The following is a 12,107-nucleotide window of genomic DNA, read 5'->3' on the forward strand; positions in this document are numbered from 1 at the left end:
TAAAGACTTACCTGTTTACTCAATCATTTCACTAATGTCCCATTAGTTCCGAAAAAGAAAATACAACGCGCTAATGGTGATTCTAAGGTGGAGAAGCGCACTATATTTTACCCCTATCACTCTGGAAAGGCTGCAAATATATGCTGATAAGTATTGAGAGCGCACTGTGGGCCTGAATCAGACCTGGACGTTAAACCGCGGACACATGCAATGGGCGATTGTTGCCTGACTGCGCACCCATATGCATCGCAGTGCACGTGCAAGAACCAGTCATTTCGATTGGGAATCATGCGCTCTTAGCACAAAGACTGAGCGCTACTTTGAGTGACAGATGGTGCCGTTTGTGGGTGGTAACAGGGGAAGGTGCTTGTGAATGGGGGAGTGGTGCTGCTAATGCAGGCATGTCTGGGCGTCAAAACTGAGTTTTATGGGTGTGCATAATTAGCATGGAAGCGTCATTGTACACATCACTTGGTTGGATTTCAGCCTGCAGTGATCTCAGTGCTTGCGGCGGGGTAGAATCTACCTCATGCGCTGCGAGCAGCTCTGATGGTTCTTGATGGCTCTGATTAATCATACACTTCCTGGAGATGACATGTGCTAAGAAAGAGATGTGGGCGTCTTTATACCGGCGTGCGCTCACTCTGCCGTCACTCTCTAAGACATAGAGGGTGTCCTTACACTAGACGGTGCGATCGCGGAATTTGAATACCCAGACCCTTTTGGCAGCGAGAGAGCGCAGCTTAGCGTCCGGGTCTAAATCGACCCCTGTGTCCAGATATGAAGCTCTAATTATTACAACTGTTCCTCCCATCTGGCTATATCATCGGAAATACCATCAGCAGGTGGTAAAAAGAAGAATTATGCTTACTTATAACCTGTACTGTCTGTATACTCAGCAAATGAAATGAGCCTAATATTGAGTGCCTCATATGATATGTGAGACTGTTCGTTATTAACAACCTATAACAAGATTAAAAAGGAACCTATTAATCAGTATCTTCATATGGTTATGAGACTTTGGAAAAGTGCTGCTATATGCTACATTTAAACGTTTAATTGAATGCCCTTTGATGATGGACTACTATTTTATATTAACATGCTTGGCTAAATAGCTAATTCAGCTGTTTAGGATTAATATGTCATAATATATGCTGTTTGTACTATGGTTTTCACAACTGTGATTCATTTTATGTGCTAAATACAATTCTTAATATTATTGAGTATATATTTTTACTAAATTGATTTTAGTAATTTTTATTACTGCTAGTTGAACAGTGCTTTCTTTCCTTGAGGTAATCTTTGCTTCATAAGGACTTTCTAATTGGTTTTATGGAAGGTGGGCATAATCAGCTAAATGATTATTGTCACCAGTAAAACTAGCACCCTTATTTCTGCTGTGCTAAAGTAATAAAACATTAAAGTGAGGCAAATACCATATGCCTTATGTAGGGGTGTGCACCGGCCACTTTTCGTGTTTTGTGTTTTGGATCTGGATCTATCTTCGTGTTTTGGATCTGGATTGGTTTTGCCAAAACCACCCTTCCATGTTTTGGGTTCTGGGTTTTGTGTTTTGGATCTGTATTTTTTTTAAAAAAAAGCTTAAAAACAGCTAAAATCACAGAATGTGTTGGTTTTTCTGCTCCTATGCTATTATTAACCTCAATAACCTTAATTTCCACTCATTTCCAGTCTATTCTGAACACCTCACACCTCACAATAGTGTTTTTATGTCCAAAAGGTTGCACCGAGGTAGCTGGATGACTATGCTAAGCGACACAAGTGGGCGGCACAAACACGTGGCCCATCTAGGAGTGACACTGCAGTGGCAGACAGGATGGCAGTTTGACAAACTAGGCCCCAAACAGTACATAATGCAAAGAAAAAAAAGAGGTGCAAGATGGAATTGTCCTTGGGCCCTCCCACCCACCCTTATGTTGTATAAACAGGACATGCACACTTTAACAAACCAATCATTTCAGCACCAGGATCTGCCACACGACTGTGGCTGAAATGATTGGTTCATTTGGGCCCCCACAAAACAAGCTGGCAATTAATCTGTCCCTGCACAAACTGGCTCTACGGAGGCAAGATGTCGTCCTCATCCTCCTCATCCACAGATTCCTCACCCTCTTCAGTGTTGTGTACATCCTCATCCTCACAGAGTATTAATTCGTACCCGCTGGAATCCACCACTACAGGTCCCTCTGTACGTTCTGGAGGCTGGTCTCCCTGGAAGAGTTGATAATTCATTTTTATGAACATCATCTTCTACACATTTTGTGGAAGCAACCTCCTACGCCTTTCGCTGACAAGGTTCCCGGCTGCACTAAACACTCTTTTGGAGTACACACTGGAGGGGGGGCAACTCAGGTAGATGTCCAATCTTGGTCCTGCCTGCCCTGCATCACCGCCAGCGGGTTGCTTAGGATACCTAAGATTTTTCCTGGCAGCCCCAGTTGCGGGAGAAAAGAGAGAAGGAGCTGTTGACTTGTCACGTTCCGCTTCAGCTGACAGTGTTTTCACCAGCAGGTCTTTGCACCTCTGAAGACTTGTGTCGGCCAGAAAGAGAGACACCACATAGGCTTTAAACCTAGGATCGAGCACGGTGGCCAAAATGTAGTGGTCTGATTTCAACAGATTCACCACCCTGGAATCCTGGCAAAGCGAATGAAGGGCTTCATCCACAAGTCCCACATGCCGAGCGGAATCGCTCCATCTTAGCTCCTCCTTCACTTTCTCCAGTTGCTTCTACAAAAGCCTGATGAGGGGAATGACCTGACTCAAGCTGGCAGTGTCTGAACTGACTTCACGTGTGGCAAGTACGAAGGGCTGGAGAACCTTGCACAACACGGAAATCATTCTCCACTGCCCTTGAGTCAGGTGCATACCCCCTCCTTTGCCTATGTCATAGGTGGATGTATAGGCTTGAATGGCCTTTTGCTGCTCCTCCATCCTCTGAAGCATATAGAGGGTTGAGTTCTACTGCATCACAACCTCTTGCTTCAGGTGATGGCGGGGCAGGCTCAAGAGTGTTTGCTGGCGCTGCAGTCTTTGGCACGCAGTCGCTGAATGGTGAAAGTGGCCAGAAATTTTTCGGGCCACCCAAAGCATCTCCTGCGAGCAAAACATGGGACGTGCTGGAATTTGCCCAGATGTAATGCCCGCACAATATTGGTGGCGTTGTCAGATATCACAAATTCCCAGGAGATTCTAAGTGGGGTAAGCCACTGGGCGATGATTTCCCCCAGTTTCTCTAAGAGGTTGTTGGCGGCGTGCCTCATTCTGAAACCGGTGATACACAGCGTAGCCTGCCTTGGAACAAGCTGGCGTTTCTGAGATGCTGCTACTGGTGACGCTGCTGTTGTTGCTGCGTAAGGTGATACATCTACCCAGTGGGCTGTCACAGTCATATAGTCCTTAGTCTGCCCTGTTCCACTTGTCCACATGTCCGTGGTTAAGTGGACATTGGGTACAACCGCATTTTTCAGGACACTGAGGACACTTTTTCTGACGTTTCTGTACAGTCTCTGTATCGCCTGCCTAGTGAAGTGGAATATAGACGGGATTTGGAACCGGGGACACACTACCTCCATCAATTGTCTAAATCCCACTGCACTAATGGCAGATACCAGATGCACATCTAACACCAACATAACAGTCAAGGCCTCAGTTATATGTTTTGCTTCAGGATGACTGCTGTCGTACTTCATCCTCCTCGCTAAGGACTGTTGGAGGGTCAATTGTTTAGTAAAAGTAGTGGTGTTCCTACTTCCTCTCTGGGATGATGAACGACTCCCAGCAACAGCAGCAGCGGCAGCAGTAGGCGTAGCAATGCAGGATCCTCCGGAGAAATCCCGTATAGGAGAGTCAGTCATGCCAGTGACATGGCCTGCAGGACTACTTCTGATCCTGACTAAGGAGGAAATTGATGAGGAGGGAGTTGACGGTGTGGTTTGCAGGCGCTTGGATACAACAGGACAACAGGATTTAGGTGTCCCTGGACTGCTTACGGTCTTAGCCAAAGTTTCTGAACTTGACAGTAACTTTTTATGAATGTGCTGCAGGTGCCGTATAAGGGAGGATGTTCCTAGGTGGTTAACGTCCCTACCCCTACTTATTTCACCTTTACATATGGTACATATGGCAAGACAGTTGTTGTCCGGATTTGGATAGAGATATTGCCAGACCAAAGAGGTGGAATGTTTGGTCTTCTGCCCAGGCATGACCGTGATGGGCTTTTTCATCCCACGGACAACAACTGTCTCCCCCGGAGCCTGATTTAAACAAACCACATCATCATCAGAATCCTCCTCGCCAACTTCCTCCTCAGCGCCAGCTACACCAGTATCCTAATCCTGTTGTACTTCAACAGTGACATCTTCAATTTGCATATCAGCAAGTGGACTGTGGGTGCTCCTTTCAGCACTTGCAGGGGGTGTGCAAATGGTGGAAAGAGCCACCTCTTCCCATCCAGTGCTGGGAAGGTCAGGCATCGCAACCGCCACCACACTTGGACTCTCCTTGGGGATTTGTGATATCTTCTTAGAACGCACAGTTCTTCGCTGTGCTTTTGCCAGCTTAACTCATTCATGTGAAGCTGAACCACTAGTCATGAACATAGGGAAAGACCTTAGCCGTTCCTTGCCATTCCATGTCGTAAATGGCATATTGTCAAGTTTACATTTCTCTTCAGATGATTTAAATGTTTTTTTTAAGGTCATTTTCCTGAACTGTGTCATTTGGGATTGTATGTGCCCTCTACTATGACATTGGGCATCGGCCTTGGCAGACGACGTTGATGGCATGTTATCGTCTATGTCATGACTAGTGGCAGCAGCTTCAGCACTAGGAGGAAGTGGTTCTTGATCTTTCCCTATTTTATTTTTATCGGAGAAAGATGGTCCTCCATTTATGTTATATTGATATATACGTGCGGCTAAGGCGCACACAAACACAGAAAATAATTTTTTATTTTTGTTGGAGACTAGTGCAGTTTGTGGGTTACACCACCCTTTAAGAAATGAGCCAGCCGGCTCTTTAATTATGGGACACAGGCGCACGCTTGTCACTGCTTCTTTGAGGATGCAGGTGCGGCTATAGCCCACACAATTCACAAAGACAGAAAAAAAATAATTTTTTATTCTTTGTGGAGCGGACTTTGAGGGTTACACCACCCTTAAACAGACAGACGCACGCTTGTCGCTGCTGCTTTGAGGATGCAGGTGCGGCTACTGTGCATACATTTCACACACAAACACAGAAAAAAGAAGAATATTTTATTTTGATTGGAGCCCACTTTGGGGGTTACACCACCCTTTAACAGACAGACGCACGCTTGTCGCTGCTGCTTTGAGGATGCAGGTGCGGCTATAGCCCACACAATTCACAAAGACAGAAAAAAAAGAAGAATTTTTTATTCTTTGTGGAGCGCACTTTGAGGGTTACACCACCCTTTAACAGACAGACGCATGCTTGTCGCTGCTGCTTTGAGGATGCAGGTGCGGCTACTGCGCATACATTTCATACACAAACAGAAAAAAAGAAGATTATTTTATTTTGGTTGGAGCCCACTTTGGGGGTTACACCACCCTTTAACAGACAGACACACGCTTGTCGCTGCTGCTTTGAGGATGCAGGTGCGGCTACAGCCCACACAATTCACAAAGACAGAAAAAACAGGAGAATTTTTTATTTTTTGTGGAGCGCACTTTGAGGGTTACACCACCCTTTAACGGACAAGCCAGCCGGCCCTTTACTTATGACATAGGCGCACGCTTGGCGCTGCTCCTTTGTTGATGCACGTGCAGCCACAGTGCACACAATTCACAAACACAGAAAATATTTTTTTATTTTGTTTGGAGTGCACTTGGGGGTTACAGCACCCTTTAACGGTCAAGCCAGCTGGCTCTTTACTTATGACACAGGCGCATGCTTGGCGCTACTTTGTTGATGCACGTGCGGCTACTGCGCGCACAATTCACAAACACACAAAAAAAATATTTTTTTATTTTGTTTGGAGTGCACTTTGGGGGTTACAGCACCCTTTAATGGACAAGCCAGCCGGCCTTTACTTATGGTACACAGGCGCACGCTTGGCGCTGCTCCTTTGTTGATGCACATGCAGCCACAGTGCACACAATTCACAAACACATAAAATATTTTTTTATTTTGTTTGGAGTGCACTTTGGGGGTTACAGCACCCTTTAACGGACAAGCCAGCCGGCCTTTACTTATGGGACACAGGCGCACGCTTGGTGCTGCTCCTTTGTTGATGCACATGCAGCCACAGTGCACACAATTCACAAACACAGAAAATATTTTTTTATTTTGTTTGGAGTGCACTTTGGGGGTTACAGCACCCTTTAATGGTCAAGCCAGCCGGCCCTTTACTTATGACACAGGCACACGCTTGGCGCTGCTACTTTGTTGATGCATGTGCGGCTACTGCGCGCACAATTCACAAACACAGAAAAAATATTTATTTTTTTGCACTTGGGGGAGCACCCCTGATGGACAGAGCACCCCCTGGACAACACTACAGCACCCCTTTAGGACTGGGACACTGCACAGGACTTTGGAGTGGACACAGCCCCTATGGACAACTGACTGCACAACACAGTCCAGCCAGCCCCTATGGACTTCAGAGGAGTCGACACAGCCCATATGGACAACAGCAGCACAGCACAACACAGCCTGCCACTATGGACTTTGGAGGAGTGGACACAGCCCCTATGGACAACAGCAGCACAGCACAACACAGCCAGCCCCTATGGACTGGAGGAGTGGACACAGCCCCTATGGACAACAGCAGCACAGCACAGCACAACACTGCACTACACTACACTACACAGCCCAGCCAGCCCTAACTCCCACCCTCCCTCTTCACTGTCCACAGCCGAGTGAGAAAATGGCACCGACGCGGGTACCTTATATAGAATCCAAAACCTGCGAGGCCCGGAAGGCGGGATGATGATGTTTTGCCTCGATTTCACATCCAAGTTAGGCGGGAAAAGTCAAGCCTGACTCGGATCAGCCTCGGATCGGGGGGGTTCAGATTTCAGATATCCGAACCCGCTCACCCCTAGCCCTATGTAATAAAGACATTAATGATTATTAATTGATGCCATAAATGAGGCTGAGCCAAGCAATATTTTATGAGGAAAATGGAAACTGAATGAAAGAGTAGTTCCAAAGCATAGACTATCTGCATACTCTCTCTGAATATGTGAGAGATGCCACTCTCTTGTATCCTGCCTACTTCCCCAGTAAAAAGGTCAGGATGGGATGATATAACATATGTCGAAGCCGGATAATTGGCTGAAACAGAATCTGTTAAAATTAAAATCTGCACTACGCCATTTTTGCAAATGGCTACAAGACGCCATTTTGCGAATGGTCGCCCCATGCCATTTTAGCGAATCCCACACAATATCAGTACATACGGTGATGCTATTATTTAGCACTGTGCGATTCCCACGCAATAAAACAATGTTAAAAGTCCTCAGTATATAAATACATACATTTACTAAAACATATAATATGAACAACCCTGCAAAACACGTACCAATGTGTACTCCACAAAAACGTAGACGCACAATGCTAACTAGCGTCTTTTCTTAATATCTTTACACTTACACATTGCACACTTACATAAAAAGGTTCCCTAAGCATTAAGGTTAATATTCAAGGTTTTATTCATTATTAAGTATGTAATAAAGCAACTGTATTTAAGATCTCAGGTTTAATACATGATAAGCAGACCGTGTTTGGTGCTATTCTAAACCACTGTTTATTGCAGATCTCCGGTTCCATCGGCAGGGAGCTCGTAACATGTGTCTGTGAATTATGGATCATAGAAATTTACGCATTGAAATGTACTCTGTAATGTGATGTTTATTAGCCAGTTTAGATTTGTTCTTCGGCGGGAAAAAGGACACAAAGATCTGTTGGAGGCTGAACTATTACAAAACAAACTGACCTATGAACTGCATCGTAACAGAAGAACCAGGAAGAAGAACCAATGGGATTATGCCAACTTGTTCTATTGTATTGCCTATCTCTGCAAGGGTTTATATGCAAGCACCCTGGATCTGGTAGTTAGTCATCTTTCTTTTCTGTTGATGGAGGTTTCATAGTTGATACCGGGGATCTGGAACCAGAGCGCATGCGTATGTGTTTGACTGTACCTTGTGATTGTATAATTTGTTTGCACTAATTGCATTTAGATCACAGCATGTAGCTATCTGCTTTTTGGTGAATAATATCTTTTTGTGCTTTGGAACAAAAAGCAATTATTTCTTGGGCGACTTATAACGCTAAATAGCGACATTTAAGGTGCATAGATCATTAGGTATACATACATAATTCACAGCAAATTGAATAATTACAGCACCAATGTATGGTGCAGAAAACTGCTACATTTTGCAGCAATTGCATCAAGACATCCCGCACACTGGCAAGTTGGTAAGTAGGTGCTAAAATGGTAGGAGGTTGAAGTTTGATGTCATTTTATACTTCTGCACTGTACTTTCAACATCTGCCATAGTACAAGACAGAGGTATTCACTTTCCCCATTAATATTTGCACTTATGATCACTTTACCTCTAACTCAGAACTAACACAGACTATTCTCTTCTCTGATTTGGCCTCTCAGAGCACAAACCAGCACTCTTACTGATTGTACTACACCTTTTCACAACATTACTGCAGTAGGAGATTCATTTCTTTAAGCAAGTCTCAAACTTCAAAACTAGCTTTGAAAAAAATGAAGTATTAGATGTTAATCTGCCACCTCATCTTAAACCAGCTGACAGCGAACCTTAACTTTTAGTGGAAAAAGCACAGTCTGAAATACCTTGGACATTTCTTAACAAGTATGGATGAAGGATGGGGAGATTTCTGCACAGAACTAAAATATCCATATGGATAGTATTTCTACCAACAATAAAGATTGTTCTTACTTTTAAAGTCACAAGATTGTGAGGTTGTTGGTGCTCCTCAGAGTCATGATGTTCTGATGATTTGAAATGGAGCTAGAGAAACACTGTCCTCTTTTGTCTCTCTACTTAACTGGTACTGGACTATAGATAGACAGTAAAAAGGTTGACAATGTCTAGAATGACACCAGATGTTAGTCAATAGGTCGACTGGGACACAAAGTCGACATGGACAAAAGGTAGACACACTAAAGGTTGACATGTAAGAAGGTCGACAGGCTCAAAAGGTCAACGTGAGAATAGTCGACACAAAAATTGTGGACACATGATTTTTTTTTACTTTTTACTGTCTATCTGTTAATCCACACCCTTACTTAACACCAATGATTTCAATCTTAAATTCACCTATGAAATCAGAGATTTACAGTACAAATGTCTTTTCTGGATCTCCATATATATAATGACCATGAAAACAAGTTAGTTACCAAACTTTTCAGGGAAGAAACTACAACCAATAGCCTTTTCAAAACAAGCTCACACTCTCCATCCACCAAAGCAAATATTCCCGAAGGGTAACTCCTCTGTTTGATAAGGAACTGCTTAGACCAACAAATCTATAAAGAAAAAAATCATTAAATTATCCTCCAGATTTAAAAAAGAGGATATAGCATGAGATCCATACAGAAAGCCAAATCATCTTGGATAAAATCAGCAGGAAATCATTGATTTTTAAAGAAAAAAAATCTAAAACATGAATCTATTTCAATATTCTAGTCACAGGGTAGGGTATGTGTGCAGCAGACTCCTTGTTATCAAACAAAGTTAGCACTACAGAATATACCCCATGCAAGGGATTTAGGGTACTTTTATACCACTATGAATTGTTATTTATCAAAAAATTATCACTGTAGTAGCTAATAGATGCCCAATTCCCCTGTATAATGGCCAGCAGCAGAGTGCAGTGCTTGCCAGTCAGCGCGCATATTGTAAAAAAATGTCCATTTCACATAGGAGAACAGCATCTGGAAGCCCAGTCTCAGGTTTCAAGGTGAAAATTTGTTAAACATGAAAAATATAAATATTTAAAAAATCATAAATAAAAAATGGTAAAAATAGATAAGTTACAAATTTAATACAATATTAAAGCATTTTTCCATGTCACCATAAATGCTATTGTCATCCTGAGATGGTGATAGCATAGGAGTACAGCGAGTGGTACGATTTAAGAACTGTATTCTACTTGAAAATCTTATCTATGAAAAATATTGAATAATACATAAAGATTGGTGCTACCATTTAAGGAAATTGAAAGGTGATGCATTTAATTCTGCAGCGTGAGAAATCAGAAAACTTTTTGGCTTGAGACATCAATCAGATTGCCATTTTTTTTTAACCTTTGCATTGTCTTTTAGTTCCTTCCTGTTGTCATTTCCTCAAAAACTTTGATTTATCAGTGAAAATAATTTTCCTTATGACATTGTGTGAGCCGCAGCATCTTCACAACCGTGCTTCTGACACATCACAGTTTGTGAAAGCACAGATTTATGTCGATTATGTTTCTTTTATTATTAACTCTTCTGAATGTAGTTGGGCAGATTAAAAGCAATGCATTTAAAGGTAAGTTAAACTTTTTTTAATGTGACAATAGTGACATATACACAGTAATGGGCACTTTATCTTACATTTATCGACTTGTTTAACTTTTTTAAAAATATATTTTCATCTGATAAGATTATGTGATCAAGTTAAAGTGATATAGAGTGGAGGAAGGGCAATATTTTGCATTGACGGCAAATATAATTAAGAGTCGGATTCAATTAGACCTTGGGTGTTTTAAGAGAAGAGGGGGCTTGTGTACAGCCTCCGTTTGGGCCCCCTCCTCTCTGATAGTGGCTCAGCGGCAGGGAACGTTGTAGATTCTGGCTTCATGCCAGAAACTATAGCGCATGCGCCGGATTCCGGGAAAATGGCGCCCGCGCCTACTTTCCCGGGGACATATTTTCTGCACATGCGCAGATCACTGGGAAAATGGCCGCCGCCATTTTTCCAGTGAGAGATTGCTGCTCTACAGCGCCGGTCCGGCGCTGCTCCGCAGCACTTTGGGAATCGTGGGAGAGGTAAGTGTAATTGACTATGGTTGCAGGGTGTGCGTTGTGGGTCCCCCTGGACCCGGGGGCCCGTGTGCCCTGCACACCCTGCACCCATTATAGATACACTCCTGATTAGACGCGATAAGCCCTGTTTTCGAGATAAATGATCACTTTCATGATAATTTAGAAATCGCACAATTCAATTATCACATGTGCAATAATTGCATAGACAGAGACCGGCGATAAGTTTTCACCATCTCAGAGCAGGTGAAAAAAATGCAAAATCCATAGTTTTGGCAAAAATTTAGGGATTTGTTTCAGAACCCTTTAGACACCCCCCTAATAATAAATTAGCCAAAAAGTTTTTTTAAATTAGCTCAATTTGGTCAAAAATTACATGTCAATTTTGGGTCGGAAAAAATAAAACTAGTGGAAAATTTGTTTAAAGTAGTGGGCCTGGTATTTTGGGGGGCTGTATGGATGGGACAGGTGTTTTAAACATTGCAGGTGGTTGTAGCAGGTGTATTTAAAAAAACAATTAAAAGTGCACTTTATAGACACAAAAATATACTTGCACCCATTCTAATACACCCCCAATTTAGTCCAGCATTTATTTGCTCAAAAAAATATTGCTTTTTATCATTTTTCAACAGTTATGCAAATACACATAAAATAGCTAACTGACACAATTTAAGAACCCAAAATTATTTTATTCTGGCCATTAATACACTTCTATATTGATTTCATGTCAGTTTTTTTGGGGTACAGAATGATTTATTAAAATATGGAGACATTTTTGCAGGTTTCACCATGAAAAATTATTGCACTTATGTGTTTTCATCTGTTTTGCGATAGTAGCTGGCGAAAAACAGGAGTGCGCATTGCTGGAATAGGCGAAAATATCGCACCAAAACCAGCAAAAACTGCGATAAATTCCCTGGCAAAAATTTATCGATTTATCACTTCTAATTGAATCCGGCCCTTAATGGCCTAATGAACAATGCTCTTGACCCATTCAAAAAGTCATACCTATGTAGCATTTATCCAGTTTCTAGACATTTTGCATGTGTAAAAAGTG

General features: G+C 42.6%; 1 protein-coding gene across 1 annotated transcript in view; it reads left to right on the forward strand.

Annotated features, from left to right (window-relative positions):
* The first annotated feature begins 10,480 nt into the window (after positions 1 to 10,480).
* The window catches only part of LOC148538166 (cytokine receptor-like factor 2), a 37,782-nt gene continuing 36,155 nt past the window's right edge, over positions 10,481 to 12,107 (forward strand). The window contains exon 1 of the mRNA XM_088456858.1: positions 10,481 to 10,556. Within this exon, the coding sequence (XP_088312984.1) occupies positions 10,484 to 10,556 (73 nt within the window). The 5' untranslated portion in view covers positions 10,481 to 10,483. The remainder of the gene's footprint in view (positions 10,557 to 12,107) is intronic.

Source organism: Taudactylus pleione, unplaced genomic scaffold (genome assembly GCF_031769625.1).
Source record: "Taudactylus pleione unplaced genomic scaffold, aTauple2 ptg000041l, whole genome shotgun sequence".
In the NCBI taxonomy this organism is placed as follows: domain Eukaryota; kingdom Metazoa; phylum Chordata; class Amphibia; order Anura; family Myobatrachidae; genus Taudactylus; species Taudactylus pleione.